The 20,330-nt window shown below is 50.2% G+C and overlaps 2 protein-coding genes across 6 annotated transcripts; both read left to right on the forward strand.

The window, feature by feature from the left end:
- The first annotated feature begins 1,089 nt into the window (after positions 1-1,089).
- CLK2 (CDC like kinase 2) lies at positions 1,090-13,906 on the forward strand. Of its 5 annotated transcripts, none has more exons than XM_053605113.1 (13): positions 1,090-1,415; positions 4,092-4,261; positions 5,959-6,187; positions 6,875-6,962; positions 7,314-7,380; positions 7,845-7,961; positions 8,764-8,930; positions 9,965-10,059; positions 11,340-11,469; positions 11,566-11,648; positions 11,807-11,886; positions 12,080-12,170; positions 13,389-13,906. In XM_053605113.1, exons 2-13 carry the CDS (start codon positions 4,092-4,094, stop codon positions 13,572-13,574), a joined length of 1,503 nt encoding a protein of 500 aa, XP_053461088.1. In that variant the 5' UTR covers positions 1,090-1,415; the 3' UTR covers positions 13,575-13,906. The 5 variants fall into 5 exon arrangements, with proteins under 5 accessions (XP_053461088.1, XP_053461089.1, XP_053461090.1 ...); XM_053605114.1 differs by having other exon boundaries at positions 6,878-6,962; XM_053605115.1 differs by having other exon boundaries at positions 5,962-6,187.
- A 321-nt stretch (positions 13,907-14,227) lies between these two features.
- On the forward strand, positions 14,228-19,731 carry SCAMP3 (secretory carrier membrane protein 3). Its single transcript, XM_053605118.1, has 9 exons — positions 14,228-14,468; positions 14,764-14,841; positions 15,730-15,852; positions 15,937-16,057; positions 16,498-16,626; positions 18,069-18,228; positions 18,332-18,433; positions 18,906-19,023; positions 19,295-19,731. Exons 1-9 carry the CDS (start codon positions 14,403-14,405, stop codon positions 19,439-19,441), a joined length of 1,044 nt encoding a protein of 347 aa, XP_053461093.1. The 5' UTR covers positions 14,228-14,402; the 3' UTR covers positions 19,442-19,731.
- The last annotated feature ends 599 nt before the right edge of the window (positions 19,732-20,330 follow it).

Genomic DNA, 20,330 nt, shown 5'->3' on the forward strand with positions numbered 1-20,330 from the left:
CTCCCAAAGTGGTTAGGATTGCAGGTGTGAGCCACATCTGGCCTAGTGTAGTTTTTTTGTTTTGTTTTGTTTTGTTTTTACAGCAGCCAGCACATCATTTTATAACTGCTCTAATCACAGGGCTGCCATTATTTGTATACAGGTCTGTCTACTCCATTAGATTGTGAAGCTACCATTGCACCTGGCACGATTCAACTGCTTACTGAACGAATTAATGATCTAAAGTGTTCATGAATAAGTAAAATTCCCACTCATCCCCAACTTCTTCATTACACTCCCTCTTCTATTTCAGGGAACTTCTAAACCATTTCTGATTAACGGACCCAATATCCTCCACTTGATTATCCTCCATTCAATTCCTCTCTGATATTCCCTGAGTTTAACATAGTTACCCTCAGATTATTTTATTTTCAATTTTCCCTTCTGACGATTTCTCAATTCCTCTTATAAAGTCCTCAAACTCTTTTTGATTTGCCTCAAAGGCTCTTTCTCTTCCCTATTCCTTTTAAAGATTAAGTAAACTTATACTTCTCCCATATTATGTAAAGCACTTAGATACAGTTCTTGAGTGATTCTCCCTTTTTCAGTACCTGATTCTTCACCCTCCAGTGTTCAAACCTTCCTCCAGGGCCCTGTCCCTGTCCCAACACGTGCATAACTTTTGTACAGGAGAAAAGGTGAGATCGCTTTGTGAACGGGTTAGGTAGGTGAATTGTTCTTCAATCTTCTGATAGCTGTTTCAAGAAATGGTTATTTTCAGGCTCTGCAAGAGACTCAGACCTCACCATCAAGCCTCACTGAAGTCAGGTTTGCGGTGCAGCAACACTCCGTAAATAACAATCTTTCCTTTTAAACCTCCAAACCTAAGTAAGCCATACGAGTCTCAACGAAAGGGGTGACAGACTGAGGAGGGACGGAGAAGGGCAGGATGCGGGGGCAGCAGGCCCCGCCGGCGTCCAGGGTGTCCAAGCCGACCTTCCCAAACTCCTACCCTCTGTGACTCCAGGTCCTGACCCAAGGACGCCCGCCCAGCTACGTGGGCACGTGGTCGTGCGCGCGGCCTTGGAGGCGGGGCCCGGGGTAGCTGGGAAGGGACGCAGGTCGTGCGTGCGTGCGTACGTGCTCGCTCACGGCGGCGGCGACGGAGCGGAGAGGCCAGAGCCGGAGACCGAGCTGGGATCGGGCCCCGGGCGGGGGCGGTGCGAGTGGCGCCGAGCGAATCTTAGGGCGGGGATTGAGTCGGGGCGGGCGGGACTGGAGCGGAGCCTGGGAACCGGGCGGGAGGTCCCAGGGTCTCGGGTTGGGGGGGGTGGAGCCGCACTTCGTCGCCGCGGGGGTGCCGGGACTCCGGCCGCAGTGCCGCCGCCATCACGGACTTCCTGTGGGACAAGCGCACGGGCCTCGCCGCCAGAACGGTGAGCGCGCGGGCTGGCTAGCCGCGGGGCCGAGCGGAAAGATGGCGACCGCTGGGTGGACAGGGATAGCATCGGATCAGGGGCAAGGGACTGGGGCAGATTAGGGGGTTGAGACCTGCCGAGCGGCAGTATAGGGAGACGAGGGGAAGGAGGTCGGCTGCCTTAGGTGTGTCCGGGCAGACCTGTAGGCACCTTGGGAGGAGCCAGAGTAGGAAAAGGGGTGTAGGAACCACAGTGGTTCCGAGATGCCGGAGAGCGGAATTTCAAAGTTGGACCAAGGGGTCTAATCAGAGCTTGAGAGGGGAAGACACCACCGTGTCACTGGGAGCATGTGGAGTTTGACTGTAGGAAGTTACTTCTGGATTTTCTAAGTAAGAAAGAGAAAGATGCATAAGTTGGGAAAGGCTAGCTAGAGATGCTTTGGGGGGAAAGGCCTGTGAGGCACTTAATGGCCCTGTGTGGTGAGATGGCGTTTGTGGAGCTGTGCTCATCAGGATTGCATTACCTGGGAACATCTTGTGTTTGCATCTTCTTGGTCTTCTACTAACCCAGGCCAGGAGTGATCAAACATCACACTCCTCAATTTGAGGAGGTTGGAAAGAAAGAAGTGGTTGAAAACGGAAGGCAAATGTCTAAGTCATTAAACCTTTTTACACACCTGATACTCACCATCACCCCCACACTTGTGTTCTGGACCTGTTTTCATTTCATTCTGCCTTCCTATTCTCAGCTTCCTGGATTGTGACAATGATTTCTTTCTGATTTTTTTCCTTGAAAGATTCTGAACCATGCCGTTTCAATTCCATTAACTGGAAGATGGCCAGCGCTCAGCCAAAAGGGCTGATATTAATTAAAAACCAGTTATTCTTTACTTCCTAAGCATAAGAGGGGAGGGGCCGGAGGGAAAGCTGACAGTTTGGGGCCTACTGTATTAAAACTTATCAAGAGACATTTGGCCAGAGATGTGAGAGATGATTAAAATAGTTCATGAGGACTCGGCTCCTGTAGTTCAAGTTGCTAAGGCGCCAGCCACATACACCTGAGCTGGCAGGTTCAAATCCAGCCCAGCCCCCCAAACAACAATGACGCTGCAACCCAGAAATAGCTGGGCATTCTGGTGGGTGCCTGTAGTCCCAGCTACTTGGGAGGCTGAGGCAGGAGAATCGCTTGAGCACAGGAGTTGGAGGTTGCTATGAGCTATGATGTCACGGCACTCTACCCAGGGCAACAGCTTGAGGCTCTGTCTCAAAAAAAAAAAAAAAGATAGTTCATGGGGCCAGATCCAGGAACTTGATGGTATTTTGTGTTTACCTGGTATATGTAGAAATGTGGCAAGCTGGATTCCTGCCTTCAGGACATTGAAAGTCTAGTTGGGGAGATAAGACATACTTTTTTTTTTGTTTTTGGGTTTTGTTTTTTTTTTTCCCCTCTGTTGCCTGGGCTAGTGTGCCATGGCCTCACCCTATCTCACAGCAATCTCAAACTCCTGGGCTCCAGTGATTCTCCTGGTACTATAGGTGCCCGCCACCATGCCATGCTAATTTTTCTATTTTGAGTGGAGGTGGGGTCTTGCTCCTGCTCAGACTGGTCTCCAACTTCTGAGCTCAAGGGATCCTCCCTCCTCTGCCTCCTAGAATGCTGGAGTTGGGCGGCACCTGTGGCTCAGTTGGTAGGGCGCCGGCCCCATATACCGAGGGTGGCTGGTTCAAACCCCGCCCCGCCAAACTGCAACCAAAAAATTGCCGGGTGTTGTGGCGGGCGCCTGTAGTCCCAGCTACTCGGGAGGCTGAGGCAAGAGAATCGCTTCAGCCCAGGAGTTGGAGGTTGCTGTGAGCTGTGTGAGGCCACGGCACTCTACCGAGGGCCATAAAGTGAGACTCTGTCTCTACAAAAAAAAAAAAAAAAGAATGCTGGAGTTACAGGTGGGAGCTAACACACCCGGCCAGCTATAAGACACACTTTTTTTTTTTGTTTTTTTTTGAGACAGAGTCTCACTGTGTCACCCTCAGTAAAGTGCCCTGGCTTCACAGCTCATAGCAACCTCCAACTCCTGGGCTTAGCGATTCTCTTGCCTCAGCCTCCAAGTAGCTAGGACTACAGGCACCCGCCACAACACCTGGCTATTTTTTGTTGCAGTTGTCATTGTTGCTTAGCTGTTCCGGGCTGGTTTTGAATCCATCAGCCTAGATGTATGTGGCTGGCACCGTAACCACTGAGCTACAGGCGCCGAGCCTATAAGACACACTTTTAATGACTGTAACATAACTGTGTAAACTAAAGCTTTATTCTATTGACTTGTGAGGAACTCAGCATAGCACAGATACCTATATTTTAGAATGAACTTTAGTGCTATCTATTCTACTTGTAGTGAGATGTGTCCCACATCTGAAGGTATTTGTGGAGCCATGTTTGAAGACGATCAGGGTAGAGCATTTGAACTGAATGATCAGTAAGGAGGGCCTTCCAGAGTTTTCAGCCAGAGTTAGTAAGTGAGTATATTCTCCAATAAAGAGGAATTGTTAAGTACAGAGAAAGACTGAGGAAGTTGTAAGTGGTGAAAAGTGGTGGAAATCAAAGAGCAGAAAGCACTTTAGTCTTTGGACTAGCCAGTTCGTGGAGGGATCTTCAGAAAACTCGGAGCTTTTCCCACTATTTCTACTTTTCTTTCCTTTCCAGATGCCTCATCCCCGAAGGTACCATTCATCAGAGCGAGGCAGCCGGGGAAGTTATCATGAACACTATGGGAGCCGAAAGCATAAGCGACGAAGAAGTCGCTCTTGGTCTAGTAGTAGTGACCGGACACGACGTCGCCGGCGAGAAGACAGCTACCATGTTCGTTCCCGGAGGTGAATATTTATTGGTTATCTGCTGAGGGCATTGTGCTAAACAGCTGGCTGAAGGTAATGTTCAATGGATAACAAAATAAGGCTTTTTTTTTGTTTGTTTGTTTGTTTGTTTGAGACAGAGCCTCAAGCTGTCACCCTGAGTAGAGTGCTATGGCATCACAGCTCACAGCAACCTCCAATTCCTGGGCTTAGGTGATTCTCTTGCCTCAGCCTCCCAAGTAGCTAGTACTATAGGCACCCACCACAGTGCCTGGCTATTTTTTGGTTGTAGTTGTCATTGTTTAGCAGGCCTGGGGTGAGATTCAAACCCGCCAGCTCTGGTGTATATGGCTGGCACCTTAGCCACTTGAGCTACAGGTGCTGAGCCAATATAAGCCATTTGTGGTGCAGTGTTGATTGTCATAACAGAAGTACACAGTAAAAGACTGAGAAGGTACTCAGTAGGTTTCTTTGGAGTAGAGCAGGATGTGTAGTTCAGAGATAGTGTCACCAGAGAGTAACATCTAAGCTTGTTTGGAGGACAAGTAGGAGTTGGCAGAAGTGTCTTTGGGCAGAGGAAACACATGTGCAAAGAACTGGGGACTAGGGGCCACTGATGAGCTGACAGATAAGATGGAATTAGGTTTGCATGGCTTAACACTTGTCTTAGCATGTTAAGTGGGAGGAGAGGGTGGGTTGGGTATGTTTATTTATTTTGGAGCAGAGCAGCGGTTCTCAACCTGTGGGTCACAACCCCGTTGGGGATCAAACGACCCTTTCACACAGGTCACCTAAGACCAGGGGTCCTCAAACTACGGCTCGTGGGCCACATGCGGCAGTGTGATTGTATTTATTCCCGTTTTGTTTTTTTTACTTCAAAATAAGATATGTGCAGTGTGCATAGGAATTTGTTCATAGTTTGTTTTTTTTAAACTATAGTCCAGCCCTCCAATGGCCTGAGGGACAGTGAACTGGCTCCCTGTTTAAAAAGTTTGAGGACCCCTGCCTAAGACCATCCTGCATATCAGATATTTTACATTATGATTCATAACAGTAGCAAAATTACAGTTATGAAGTAGCAATGAAAATAATTTTATGGTTGGGGTCACCACAACATGAGGAACTGTATTAAAGGTTTGAGTTATTAGGAAGGTTGAGAACAACTGAGCCTCTGTCCCTGGGTAGAGTGTCACCATGGCATCATAATAGCTCACACTGCTGGGCTCAAGTGATCCTCTTGCCTCAGTCTCCCAAGTAGCTGGGACTACAGGCACCCCCCACTACGCCTGGCTAATTTTTCTATTTTTAGTAGAGATGGAGTCTCACTCTTGCTCAGGCTGGTCTTGAACGCCTAAGCTCAAGAGATCCTCCTGGTTCAGCTTCCCAGAGTGTTAGGGTTACAGGTGTGAGCCACCACACCTAGCCAGGGTTGGAGATGTTTAGAGCATGGGTGGATTTCAGTCAGGAACACTTGAGAAAGTGTTTCTTGACTCCAAGAGAGTGATTCTGCAGACCTTTTCAGAGGTATTTGTGACATGCAGGTATAAGAATCCTTTGTGCTTTTTTACCTTACTTGTCTAATCTTTGGTCCCCTTAGAGTTTGTTAAAGCAATTTTCTAGCATTATTCTTTGTTTCACTGAGGTAGCACCTTGTCACATGGTGTGGCTGGGAATGTGGCCTCGAAAGATGCACCTAATGTGTGTTCATTGTCCAACAGCAGCTATGATGACCATTCATCAGACCGGAGGGTGTATGACAGGCGATACTATGGCAGCTATAGACGCAATGATTATAGCCGGGATCGAGGAGAGGCCTACTATGACACAGACTATCGGCATTCCTATGACTACCAGCGGGAGAATAGCAGTTACCGCAGTCAGCGCAGCAGCAGGAGGAAGCACAGACGGCGGAGGAGGCGCAGCCGGACATTCAGCTGCTCCTCTTCGGTGAGTGCTAGCCCAGGCCCTTTTCCCCACTCTGTAGGTCCTGCAGGACCCTGGTAAGTAGGAAGTGTCCGTGTTCTCAGCTGAGCATTGGGGCATGAATATTAAGTTGGGCATCAAGCCTGTCTACTCTCTTGGAAACTCTCCGACTCTTCAAGGGCCTAGGAATCTGCTTTGGAAATGGATGGGCATGAAGCATTTGTGATCCCCAGTGCCATCCTTGGCATGCTGGGCTTACTGTATTGGGAGTAGCTCCTCTGCCTCAGCGGCCTCCACTCTTTAATGGGGACTTTGCTTGTAAACTGCCTTTCTCCCTCAAGCCCTGGGGTCTGTGGCCCCTTCGGCAGGCAAGCTCGGGTGGGGGCAATGGGAGATCTGTGCTTGCCCAGAAGGGCATTTTGTAGAGCATGGGGTTGTGGGTAACACTGGCAACGACACCACTTCTCTGCTCTGCCCATGCCTCTCCCTGTTCCCGTTTTGGGTTTGGGGACTTGGAATTGTGTGCCGCTCTCTCTTCTCACACCGATCCGCCTTACTGCATCTGATGTATTCCCTTCCACTGTCCCCCATCATCGTCTGTCCCCCATGGCTGGGCGCCTGTGACCGGTGACCCCTCCACCACCCACCCCGCCTCCCTCCGGCCCCCGCTCCGACACCTGGCTTGCTCCGACCCCCCCCGCCCCCCGACAGCAGCACAGCAGCCGGAGAGCCAAGAGTGTAGAGGACGACGCTGAGGGCCACCTCATCTACCACGTCGGGGACTGGCTACAAGAGCGATGTACAAGCCAAATCGTAACAATCCTATAGCCTGTAATGGTCCCATAGCCATCCTAACGTCCCAAGCCAACCCAAGTCACAGCCTCTTTAGTCTTTTCTCAGTGGTGTTGTTTATCTGGGTGGTTTGAGTTGCTGTTGAGAATTGACCTCTGTTGTCCACTCCCAGCTCTCACAGCCCCTGGGTTAAAGGTGGTGGGAATCACACAGGGGTTTTCTTCCCCTGTAATCATCTGTATCTGTTCCCCTTCCTTCATTTCCTCACCCCAGGTTGCTGTATCCATTTTTCTTCCAAGTTAGCTCATTCCCCACCTTTTCTCCCTCCCTTTCCCCGACCTGCTTTCTTTCGTTTCAGATGAAATTGTAAGCACCTTAGGAGAGGGGACCTTTGGCCGAGTTGTACAATGTGTCGACCATCGCAGGTAACTGTTGGCCCCTCACTGCTCCACACCTGCTAGGCATTAAGAGGTGGTGAGGGCTATGTGTGGCTTTTGCTAACTAATTAGTCACAGACAGGATTTCTTATCCCCATGCAGACCTGTTTAATTTGACATTTTCTTTTCTTTTTTTTTTTCTGAGATAGAGTCTCACTATGTTGCCCTTGGTAGAGTGCAATGGCGTCACAGCTCACGGCAACTTCAAACTTTTGGGCCCAAGCGATTCTCCTGCCTCAGCCTCCCAAGTAGTTAGGATTACAGGCCCCTGCCACAACGCCCAGCTATTTTTTATTGCAGTCGTCATTGTTATTTAGCTGGCCTGGGCTGGGCTTGAACCCACCAGCTTCGATGAATGTGGCTGGTGCCATAACCACTGTACTAGTAGGCGCCAAGCCATAATTTGACATTTTCTTGAGAACCCAACAAAAATCTCTTTTGCCAACCTACAGGGGTGGAGCTCGAGTTGCCCTAAAGATCATTAAGAATGTAGAGAAGTACAAAGAAGCAGCTCGACTTGAAATTAATGTGCTGGAGAAAATCAATGAGAAGGACCCTGACAACAAGAAGTAAGTGAGCAAAGGGAGTGCATGGGGAGGCTGCACCGTCACCTGAGAGACCCCATACTTGGGTTAGGCAGGCAGAGGAGGCCTAGACTTTTTCATCCATTCATCTTTTGTTCATCATCTTAGAGTAGCAGAACATCAGGGTAGGAAGGAGGGCCTGTGATATCTCCAATCCATTCCTCCATGTTCTTAGGGCAGTTAGATTGCTTCAAAGTTTGACCCCAGCCCATGGTGGATTCTGTAGAGATATACCTTGGATATGGCCCTAAGACTGAGCATCAACATTGTCATCAAAAAAATGAATTGAGCTTTTATACCTAGAACTGTGCTGACGAGGCCACAGACATTTATACAGTAATATTTTGTTTATGTACATTCACAGGACAAAAATAGAATAAGAGTGTTAAGCAAAGACATGAAGAAGACAGTAGGTATAAACATAGCCAAATGGTGGCTGCTAATGAGAGAACTTCAAGAGTTGGGCTAGGGTTAGGGTTTAGGAGTCACAATTTGATGATTCAGCATCTATACTGGAGCTCGACACTTAATAGCTTTTTAGTAAACTGTGTTTTGAACTATTTAAAATGTTGCAGGAATATGTTTTAAAGCTTGGCAGATAGTAGTACCTCTCTTCTTGAGTCTGACAGAATGGCTGTTCCCTACCTAAACTGAATTTTGTTGGTAATGTTAGTGGCAGGTTTTTATAGAAGTATGTGGATTCAGGCTAGACAGTCCCCCCTTGTTGGAGGGTGGTGGGCAGATGGGAGCTTACCAGACATTCCCCTTCCCTCATCTCTTTTCCCAGCCTCTGTGTCCAGATGTTTGACTGGTTTGACTACCATGGCCACATGTGTATCTCCTTTGAGCTTCTGGGCCTTAGCACCTTCGATTTCCTCAAAGACAACAACTACCTGCCCTACCCCATCCACCAAGTGCGCCACATGGCCTTCCAGCTGTGCCAGGCTGTCAAGTGTGAGTGGGATGGGGCCGAGGCGGACTCTGGGGCAGCCCCTCCCTTCATTGGACCTCTGTCTCAGCTGTGCACTGGTGAAGTCTAGACAGCAGCTCTCTATTAGCTGCAGTTTTTACCATCATCTTGACGTCTCTTCTGACTTAACTGCTTGACTGATGTCTTCATCATCACTGATTGCTCTTAACCTACACCCAAGCTAGCAGGAGCTGGAAGAGAAAGCCTTTGGAATCAAAGCATTTAATTACCTCCTTTTTCCTTCCCTCCCCTTCCTTGGGAAAGCATCAGTCAGACAGCAAACACAGACAAAAATGTACTCCTCAGGCTACAGCTTTACATTTGTCTAAGACAAGATGTTCTTCCCGCACAGCAAAGCCGGTGGGAACGTGGAGTAGTTCAGCTAAGGGCCAGGTAGGGAATCTAGACAAGTACATGGGTCCTCTGGAGTCCTCATAACAATAACAGTTTTTCAGAATTTTATTCACAGACTGTCAGGTACACACATGTCAAAGTCTGTACAAAACTACAATGAAAAGCAGACTATCTCTGTATATTTATATCTTGTTGATGTGTATATATGTGCATCTTACATCATTAAGAGTAGGGCTTCTGGGCGGTGCCTATGGCTCAGTAAGTAAGGTGCCAGCCCCATATACTGAAGGTGGTAGGTTTGGGCCTGAGCCAAACTGCAACAAAAAAATAGCCAGGTGTTGTGGCGGGCGCCTGTAGTCCCAGCTACTCGGGAGGCTGAGGCAAGAGAATCACCTAAGCCCAAGACCTGGAGGTTGCTATGAGCGGGAACACCATGGCACTCTACCAAGGATGACAAAATGAGACTGTATCTCTAAAAAAAAAAAAAAGAGTAGGACTTCTTAGACTAGGCATTTCATTTAAATTAGTGTAGAAAGCAGCCCCAGTGATTGTGGACCTGCTGCCTCCTCACCAACTTTGCTCTAGGTGACCAAGCCTGGGGTCAGTTGGTACCAGTTATCCCTGGCCACCTGGACCAAGCCTAACCTGGCTTTTTTCCCTGCAGTCCTCCATGATAACAAGCTGACACATACGGACCTCAAGCCTGAAAATATTCTATTTGTGAATTCAGACTATGAGCTCACCTACAACCTAGAGAAGGTAAGATGGGCAGGGTCTGCACCTGGGCAGGGTAGGCAGCTGGGCTGCCTGGCCTTCTGCTCAGACCTTTCTGTCCTTTTACTTCTTTCTCCCACATTTTCACCTTGTCTGGCTCCAACTGGGCAAAACCAGAGTATAAGTTGAGGGCGTGCTGTGGCTTATGCTTGTAATTCTAGCATTCTGGGAGGGCGAAGTGGGTAGATTGCTTGAGCTCATGGGTTCAAAAGCAGCCTGAGCAAGAATAAAACCCAGTCTCTAAAAATAGCCGGGCGCTGTGGTGTGCTCCTGTAGTCCCAGTTATTTGGGAGGCTGAGGCAAGAGAATCTCTTGAGCCCAAGAGTTTAAGGTTGCTGTGGGCTGTGACGCCAGGGCATTCTGCCGAGAGCGACAAAACGATACTGTCTCAAAAAAAAAAAGGTAGTGCTTGTGGCTCAGTGGGTAGGGCACCGACCCATATACCAGGGGTGGCGGGTTCAAACCCAGCCCTGGCCAAACTGCAACAAAAAAACAGCCGGGCATTGTGGCTGGCGCCTGTAGTCCCAGCTACTCGGGAGGCTGAGGCAAGAAAATTGCCTAAGCCCAGGAGTTGGAGGTTGCTGTGAGCTGTGACATCACGGTACTCTACCGAGGGTGACAAAGTAAGACTCTGTCTCTAAAAAAAAAAGAATAAGTTGAAGGAGAAATTTAAGAAGGCTTAAAATGGAAGAGAACTTGGAAAATATGACCTCATATAACTTTCCAATAGAGTAAAAATGCATTTAAGGTTCTTGATTCTAACTTCCTTCTATTTTGAGGTGTGTATCTCTGTGAGATAGGAAAGCTGGGCTCCCTTGAGTAACAGAGATAGTAGAGCTCTCTCCCCCATGTGTGAAGATATTTTCAGAAAAACTGTATACTTGTCTCTTGAGTGTAGTCTCCAGGTACTTAGAGGCTTGCTCATTGTCTATAACCATGCCTTCATCGTCTTGTTCTCTTCCTTCTGAAGTAGTCTGTTGGACATGAGGGAGGCTGTAAAGCAGATTTCCTGGGGCTTGTGAGGGCAGGCAGGAGGTCAGAGTTGATTTTTTTATGGCTCAGAAGCGCTTTAGAAAATAGTGGTGTGGGGCAGTGCCTGTGGCTCAGTGAGTAGGGCACCCGTCCCATATACCAGAGTTGGCGGGTTCAAACCCGATCCCGGCCAAAAATTGCAAAAAAAAAAAAAAAAACAAGAAAGAAAGAAAATAGTGGTGGAATTTTGGTTTTGGGTGCAGAGGTCGGTGATTTTCCTGCTTTGCTCTTAGAAGCGAGATGAGCGCAGTGTGAAGAGCACAGCTGTACGGGTAGTGGACTTTGGTAGTGCCACCTTTGACCATGAGCACCATAGCACCATTGTCTCCACTCGCCATTATCGAGCACCAGAGGTCATCCTTGGTAAGGGAGGGCAGAGCTGACTAAGTATATGGGGTGATGAGGGGAGGATGGGTCCCCTAAGCCTCATAACACCTTTTCCCTCCCATTCCCACTCAGAGTTAGGCTGGTCTCAGCCTTGTGACGTGTGGAGCATAGGCTGCATCATCTTTGAGTATTATGTCGGCTTCACCCTCTTCCAGGTAAGGGGTGGGGTCTTTCTTTATCACCCACTATTCTACCTTATTTCTTTGTTGTCTGCTGAGGACTTGCCTACTCACTCTGCCATGTTGCCCATCTTTCTGGCAGCTAGTCCTTGGCATTCCCTTCTCAGTCCCACACTTAGTTCTCTGTTTCCCAGACCCATGACAACAGGGAGCATCTAGCCATGATGGAAAGGATCCTGGGTCCTATCCCTTCCCGGATGATCCGTAAGACAAGGTGAACTTTGAGTGGGAGGGACTTAACCCCTTTTCCTTTTCTCTCCACAGAATCAGTCTGTTTCACATCATTTTCTTTGACACTTCCTGTCCCTCCCCCGCCCCTCCCCGCCCCCCGTTACTCTCAGATGGGGAAATAAGGAAATTATAACAAGGAGAACCTTCTGATTTCTCATCCTCCCCTTCTGCTCTAGAAAACAGAAATATTTTTACCGGGGTCATCTGGATTGGGATGAGAACACATCAGCTGGGCGCTATGTTCGTGAGAACTGCAAACCATTGCGGGTGAGCGAGGCTGGGGATAAATAATGCCTACCACCCAGAGAGCACTTCTTTCTTTTTTTTTTTTTTTTTTTGGTTTTTGGCCGGGGCTAGGTTTGAACCTGCCACCTCCAGCATATGGGACCGGCGCCCTGCTCACTGAGCCACAGGTGCCGCCCGAGCACTTCTTTCTTAAGCTGGTTTGCCCCTGGAATGCACTTCACAAGCAGAATATTAGGAAAGGAGGGAAGGAAGACTGAAAGAAGACATCTTTGGTCAATAGAGAACAAAAAGATAAGAGGGAATGGTTTTGTGGCAGGAAGGATGTTAGGCAGCTTGACCTTGAAACAACCAGAGATCAAAGCAATGTCCTGGATTCTTTAGGTCAGAAAAGAATAAACTACCTTTGGCTCTGCACCTATGGCTCAAGCAGCTAAGGCACCAGCCACATACACCTGAGCTGGTGGGTTCGAATCCAGCCCAGGCCCGCCAAACAACGATGGCTGCAACCAAAAAATAGCCAGGGATTGTGGCACGCCTGTAGTCCCAGCTACTTGGGAGGCGGAGGCAGAAGAATTGCTTGAACCCAGGAGTTGGAGGTTGCTATGAGCCATGCCACAGCACTCTACCCAGGGTGACAGCTTGAGGCTCTGTCTCAAAAAAATAAAATAAAATAAAAAGAATAAACTACCTTTGAAGAGCTTACATTTTAATGAGCTAAAGAAGATTCATGAAGTTGACAGGGTATACAAGTAGAAAGAACTTTGAAAGTATGAAGGAGTAATTGTGCTAGTGGGAAGGTAGGTTGAACTATTAATACCAGAAATGTTGGTCTTGATTCAAATTGGTTGCAAGCAGGGCGACACCTGTAGCTCAGTGGGTAGGGTGCTGGCCATATACACTGAGGCTGGCGATTCGAACCCAGCCTGGCCAACTAAAACAACAATGACAACTGCAACAAAAAAATAGCCAGGCGTCGTGGCCAGCGTCTGTAGTCCCAGCTACTTGGGAGGCAGAGGCAAGAGAATCACTTAAGCCCAAGAGTTTGAGGTTGCTGTGAGCTGTTGACACCATGGCACTCTACCCAGGTCCACAGCTTTGAGACTCTGTCTCCCAAAAAACAAAACCAAATTGGTTGCAGTCAGAGCCTTGATTTGCCAAGATTGAAAGGTAGGGCCTTGAAGAAGGCGACAAGATTTCTAAGGCACACTGCCTCACCTTTTTCCTACCCTCCTCCACCAGCGGTATCTGACTTCGGAGGCAGAGGAACACCACCAGCTCTTCGATCTGATTGAAAGCATGCTAGAGTATGAACCTGCTAAGCGGCTGACGTTGGGTGAATCCCTTCAGCACCCTTTCTTTGCCAGGCTTCGGGCTGAGCCACCCAACACCAAGTTGTGGGACTCCAGTCGGGATATCAGTCGGTGACGATCAGGCTCTGGGCCCCCTGCATCTCCTATGGCAGTGGGTGTCCAGTCGAGGACACTGGTGCTTTTTTATACAAGAGAACTGAGCAGGAGCCCACCCTTCCTCCTGGCTCTGTATACCTGTGAATATGTGAAATAGTGTAAATATGACAACCTGTACCTGTCACTGCAGCCCCTGCCTTGTACATGATGCTCTTCCATCCACTCTTTCACCCTTGCCTGCTCCCTTGGTGGAGTTGGGTGGGGGCAGAGGGTAGTCGCCCGGTGAAACCCCGTTTTATAAGGAATTTTGTACAGACTTTGTGAAATAAAATGACGTGCTTCATCTGACCCTACCCCGGAGTGCAAGGTCGGGGTGGGGGGTGCACCGGTGGGAAGCAGAGTCCCCGCCATCTGGTGTACTAGAACCAGCAGCACTTCTCCCCCAGTCCCCGCTGTCCGGGTGGTGCTGCTGGGGAGTGTAGTGCTGCTCGCAGGTAAGGCTGGAGAGAGAGGGTCGCTGGGAGGTCGCGTCTCTGACGCGTAGCGCTGAGGACTGTAAAGGAGGTCCGGCGGTGGCCAAACAGTGACTCCCGGCGTTCCTCTGGCAGCCAGCGCGAGGTGGGGGGGCGTTGCGTAGGGGGTGGGAACTGGGCCGGGGTGTCACGTGGTGCACTTCCGCCTTCGCTCTCGGCAAGGGCGCAGGCGCGTTGTGCGGCAGCTCCGGGGGCTTGTGACCCTTCCGGCAGCTACGGCCAATCGGCGCGTGGCAGACAGAGCGAGCAGAGTCCGGGGGCCGCCGCGGCAGAGGCGTGGAGGGCCGTGGGCGGCCGAGGCCGCGATCGTAGACATGGCTCAGAATACAGACAGCGGGAACCCCTTCGCTGAGCCTAGCGAGCTTGACAACCCCTTTCAGGTGACTGGCGCCGGCCTCCTTCGGGCGGTCAGTTACCTGTTCCCGGTTCGGTCGGTTCGGGCTAACTTGTATTCCCATTGGTGACGTTTGATCCTGGGAAGGGCCGCCACGTGGGGGTGTCAGTGACTCCAGTGAGTACCCTGTGGGGCAAGGCTGGGTGATGAATCTGTGGCCAATGTCGGGGCAGCAGCGTGGCCCGAAGGTGCAGTACTCGGAGCCGTGGGCATTTAGGAGAGTTCCCTGAGAACCCCAGGAGGCACCAGGTGTCAGCTGAGCCCTAGGTCTCTGCCCTCAGGACCCAGCTGTGATCCAGCACCGACCCAGCCCGCAGTATGCCACTCTGGACGTCTACAACCCTTTTGAGGCCCGGGAGGTGAGCACTGAGGGAAACAGTGGGTCAAGGAAGGAGGTTTGCCAGTGAGCCCTGCCTGGTCATGGGGGACCTCTCTCCATGCAGAGGAAGAAAGAGGCCCTGTGATCTTAGTCTCCCTGAGAGAGGCCAGTGTACCAAGAGATGCCTAATCCTCCTAGGAACACGAGGGCCAAGATTTACCTGCTTCGGGGTTTTATTTTATTTATTTATTACTTTATTTTAAACAGTCTCAAGCTGTCGCCCTGGGTAGAGTGCCCTGGTGTCACAGCACACAGTAACCTCAAACTCTTGGGCTTAAGTGATTCTCTTGCCTCAACCTCCCAAGTAGCTGGGACTACAGGCACCTGCCACAACACCTGGCTGTTTTTTTGTTGCAGTTGTCATTGTTTTAGCTTGACCCTGGTGGGGTTTGAACCCACCAGCCTCAGTGTATGTGGCTGGCGCTCTACCCACCTTGAGCTATGGGTGCTGCTGTGCTTTGGTTCTAAAAGTCAGTCCTGGGAGGACCTGGAGACTGGCAGAGCCTGAACTAAGGTTCTGTCTGGGAACACTTCCTTGAAGAAAATAAAGTTTGAAGTAGGTTGAGTTGATGTTAGGTATGTAGTTTGAAGGCAGGAAGTAAGGAATACACCTGTCCCACTGGAATAGATGATGGTGAGTTTTAAGAAGTTAAGAGAGTAGAGTCGGGCGGTAAGGAATTTGATGTGAGGGGTGATAAAGGCTGCTGAAAGTCATCATAAGTTCTCTGTTATAAATTTAACATAAGAATGAGTTTCTTAACATAAGAGGAAAGGTTGCTGCCTTAGATAATGAGTTAAGGGCCTAAAAGTATTCAAGATTCCTGTGTTATAAGGGACTATATGATCCCTAAGGTCTTTTCCCCAACAGCCATCACCAGCCTATGAGCCTCCTGTCCCTGCCCCATTGCCTGCACCTTCAGCTCCCTCCTTGCAGCCCTCCAGAAAGCTCAGCCCCACAGAACCCAAGAACTATGGTTCCTACAGTACTCAGGTAAAGCAGGTTTGCAGAAGGGGCATTGGGAGAAGGGCCAGTCTTTGGACCGAGGGTCACATTTCCTCTGGTCGCATTGAGCAGGCCTCAGCTGTAGCAGCCACAGCGGAGCTGCTAAAGAAACAGGAGGAGCTCAACCGGAAAGCAGAGGAGTTGGATCGCAGAGAGCGAGAGCTGCAGCACGCCGCCCTGGGGGGCACTGCTTGTAAGTGGGTCTTTGATAGGATGGGGCAAGCATCTGATGATTTAGAAAGAGCAAAAAAAGTCTTAAGAGGAGGGGCTTTGGAGTCAGACTGCTGAGTTTGAATTTTGGAGGTATTGTTTACCATAAGCTCTTAGGCAAGTTATTTAATCCTGAGTGCCTCAGTTTCCTTATTTGTAAAGTGAAAATAGTGTTTGAATCTATTTGACAGAATTGTTGGGAGGTTGCATGAGGTCATGTATGTAAAGCACTTGGTACTGAGCTTAGATATCATAAGTAATGTTAAACCCTTGTTAATTACTTAGTTTTCCACTCTCCCTTGTCTCTTTGAGCCCTAAATTGGAGGTAAAAGAGAGGACCCAGGAAGAAGGGAAGGGCAAGTGATTTCTTTGTTGGTCTCTGCCTCACTTTTGGGGTCCTCTTGCTCTCTTTGTTCCTTACAGCTCAACAGAACAATTGGCCCCCTCTACCTTCTTTTTGCCCAGTTCAGCCCTGCTTTTTCCAGGACATCTCCATGGAGATTCCCCAAGAATTTCAGAAGACTGTATCCACCATGTACTACCTCTGGATGTGTGAGTAGTGAGGAAGTTGGAGGAAGTTATAGGTAGTTGGCCCACTTACCTAGAACACACACTTCATTTCCCTATAACCTTCAAATTTTAAAGCCTGCTGCAGTGGCTCCCAGCTATAATCCCAGCATTCTGGGAGGCCAAGCTGGGAGGATCCCTTGAGCTCAGGAGGTTGGAGCAAGACACCGTCTCTACTAAAAATAGAAAAACTAGCCAGGTGTGGTGGCAGACACCTGTAGTTCCAGCTACTTAGAAGGTTGAGGCAGGAGGACTGCTTAAGCCCAAGAGTTTCAAGTTGCTGTGACCTGTGATGACACCACGGCACTCTACCAAGGGTGACAGAGTGAGACTGACTCAAAAATAAACAAATAAATAAAAATAGAAAGACTAGCTGAGGGTGGCGCCTGTGGCTCAGTGAGTAGGGCGCCGGCTCCATATACCGAGGGTGGCGGGTTCAAACCCGGCCCCGGCCAAACTGCAACCAAAAAATAGCTGGGCATTGTGGCGGGCGCCTGTAGTCCCAGCTACTCGGGAGGCTGAGGCAAGAGAATCGCTTAAGCCCAGGAGTTGGAGGTTGCTGTGAGCTGTGTGAGGCCACGGCACTCTACCGAGGGCCATAAAGTGAGACTCTGTCTCTACAAAAAAAAAAAAAAAAAAAAAGAAAGACTAGCTGAGTGTTGTGGGAGGTGCCTATAGTCCCAGCTACTCAGGAGGATCACCTAAGCCCAGGAGTGTGAGGTTGCTATGAAGTAGGCTGATGCTGCAGCACTTTATGCTGAGTGACAAACTGACACCCTGTCTCAAAGAAAATTTTTTGGGGGGGTGGTGCCTGTGACTCAGTGGGTAGGGTGCTAGCCCCATATACCGAGGGTGGTGTGTTCAAACCCGGCCCCGGCCAAACTGCAACAAAAAAATAGCCAGGCATTGTGGCGGGCACCTGTAGACCCAGCTACTCGGGAAGCTGAGGCAAGAGAATTGCCTAAGCCCAGGAGTTGGAGATTGCTGTGAGCTGTGTGACGCCACGGCACTCTACCGAGGGCGATAAAGTGACACTCTGTCTCTATCGAAAAAAAAAAAAAAAATTTTTTTTTTTTTTTTTTTGAATGTTAAGTCAGTTTCTTCAAGAATCTTCCTGGGTTATTCTTTTTAAGGTATTAGAGTATTAGAACCTGTTTTCCACCCTGCTAGCCAATGTATGTTCTTGCCCTTTCTCTACTTTTTCTTGTCCCCATGCAGAAATGTATTCTGAAGTCTGTAAATGTCTGTGCAAGGTGATCACTCAAGATTGAGATTTGCTTGCTCTGTTGAGAATTCTGTTAAGGCAGAAGCTACCTTCCTGTCCTTACTGTGCCACATTTGGTGAGGGTTGTAGGGTAAGCATAGATGGGAAAGACGCTTCACTGCAGCCCAGAAGGACCTGTCATCCTATCCCCCCTCTGCCTTAGGCAGCACTCTGGCTCTTCTCCTGAACTTCCTCGCCTGCCTGGCCAGCTTCTGTGTGGATCCCAGGAACGGTTCCGGCTTTGGGCTTTCTCTCCTATGGGTCCTGCTTTTCACTCCCTGCTCCTTTGTCTGCTGGTACCGCCCCATGTATAAGGCTTTCCGGTAAGTGTACATGTGTAGAGAGTGATGAGGATCTGGGATGTCCCCATGTCTGCTCCTTCAGCCCTGATTTTTCTCCCCCTCTCCCATTTTTCTCTCTTTGTAGGAGCGACAGTTCATTCAATTTCTTCGTTTTCTTCTTCATTTTCTTCGTCCAGGATGTACTCTTTGTTCTCCAGGCCATTGGTATTCCAGGTTGGGGGTTCAGGTCTGTGAGGCTGCTGTCTCCCCTTATCCTTCCCTCTACTCCTGGGTGTTGGGGTAGGAGAAAAAGGTAATATGGTTTTAATTTTTGGGAGGCACTGGTTTAATGAGCTGTGAGACATACTTGTAGGATAGAGAGTGCCTAGACAGAACTCCAGACAGGTCAGTCTGAGAAGGCTTCCTGGAGAAGCACACAAACCATAGTTAAAGCAAGGAGGAAGAGTCCAGAGGACTGCTTGGAACAGTGTAGAGAGATAGGGGCTAATGGTTCTGAAACTGAAATTAAGCTATGAAGTCAGTGGATATAGTGGATTCTGGTGTGTGGATGGCTGCCAAGTTGATAGAGGCGCTGCCAACGCTGTGGACGGGAAGGTTGGGAGAAGGGCCTGTTGGCAACTGTAGCCAGTGGAGAAGCGGGGAGGGCAGAGACCCACTGTGGGCAGCCCTCTTCACTAACACGTCATCCCTCCTCACAGTGGCTGGATCTCCGCTCTGGTGGTGCTGAAGGCCAGCCCGGGTGTGGCTGTCCTCATGCTGCTGGTTGCCCTCTTCTTCACTGGCATCGCTGTGCTGGGGATTGTGATGCTAAAGCGGGTGAGGAACTGTATTGAGATGGAGCCAAGAGGGTGAGGTCGTGGGTCCCTGGGGCCGGAGCAAAGCATTCAGAAGAACTGAAGCGTGCCAGGCTTATGGGCAAGTTCTTAGCTAATGGACGTCTGGGCTATCTGTTTCAGTGTGTGTGTGGGAGTTGGGAAGGAGAGTCAGGAGGAGAAGTGAGAGCAGTAGCGGATGAGTGGGGATTGCAGTATTCTGCTGGAGTAACTGGCTGGACTGGCTGTCAGTCACATCTTTGTTCTGTTTACAGATCCACTCCTTATACCGCCGCACGGGTGCCAGCTTCCAGAAGGCCCAGCAGGAATTTGCTGCTGGCGTCTTCTCCAACCCCGCAGTGCGAACCGCAGCTGCCAATGCAGCTGCTGGGGCTGCCCAGAATGCCTTCCGGGGGCCTTGACCCTGACAGGAGTACATTAGCCCCGCCACTTGGGGGAGCTCTCTTAGCTCCCACCCCTGAGGTCTCTGGAGACATCACCATTTGATGGCCTGTCTAGTGCCCCTTACCCCATGGCCATGACTGCTGAACCTTAGGGACTTTGGGATCCACTGTGACCCAGTCACTGCTCACTCTTCCCCCACATCGGACCACACCACTGCCATCTCTCACACACCCCAACCTAGCTTCTCTCTGCTGTGCCAAGGCTGTTGCTTCAGTTATTTAAATAAAAAGAAAGTGGAACTGGAACTCACATCCCTGTTTCCAGTATTTTTATTGGGAGTTGGGCCTTACGAGGGAGAAAGGAGAGCAGGGTGGAAGCGGAATGTGAGCTCTGAAGGTTCGCTGGGACCTGACTTTGAATAAACCCAGAGCTGCGGGGGACATTGCCCCAGGGCCAGTGCGGGGCAGGGGTGGTCAGGACACGAGGCCTCGGAGCTCGCGGTGTACAGCTCCAGCCGCTCCACTGTGGCCGGGGGAAGGGCTGCTGCCTTCGAAAAGAATGCCGGGGACATGCGGGGGCGGGGAGGGCTGGCAATAGCCCAGCCGGGCAGAGACGGACTGGGGGCCGCCGCCTCCCCCCGCCCCAAACTACAACTCCCGGGGTGCACCGCGCCTCCCGGGGCGCGCCTCCCTCTCGCGTCTTGGGTACCGACCTGCCGCAGCCAGAGCTGGAGCGGGGCGTGGTGCGGAGGGCACCAGTCGGCTACCAGAGCCGGCCGTGCCGCGGCTCTCCCCACTTTACCCTGGCGGCCCGGTCCAGCTATTCCCCTGCGAGCGCCGATTGCGCCTCCAATCCCCTGCGTTAGCCCTGCCCTTCCCCGGACTTCTGTCCTTTACCCGTCCCGCC

Source organism: Nycticebus coucang, chromosome 10 (assembly GCF_027406575.1).
Source record: "Nycticebus coucang isolate mNycCou1 chromosome 10, mNycCou1.pri, whole genome shotgun sequence".
NCBI classification, from domain to species: Eukaryota; Metazoa; Chordata; class Mammalia; order Primates; family Lorisidae; genus Nycticebus; species Nycticebus coucang.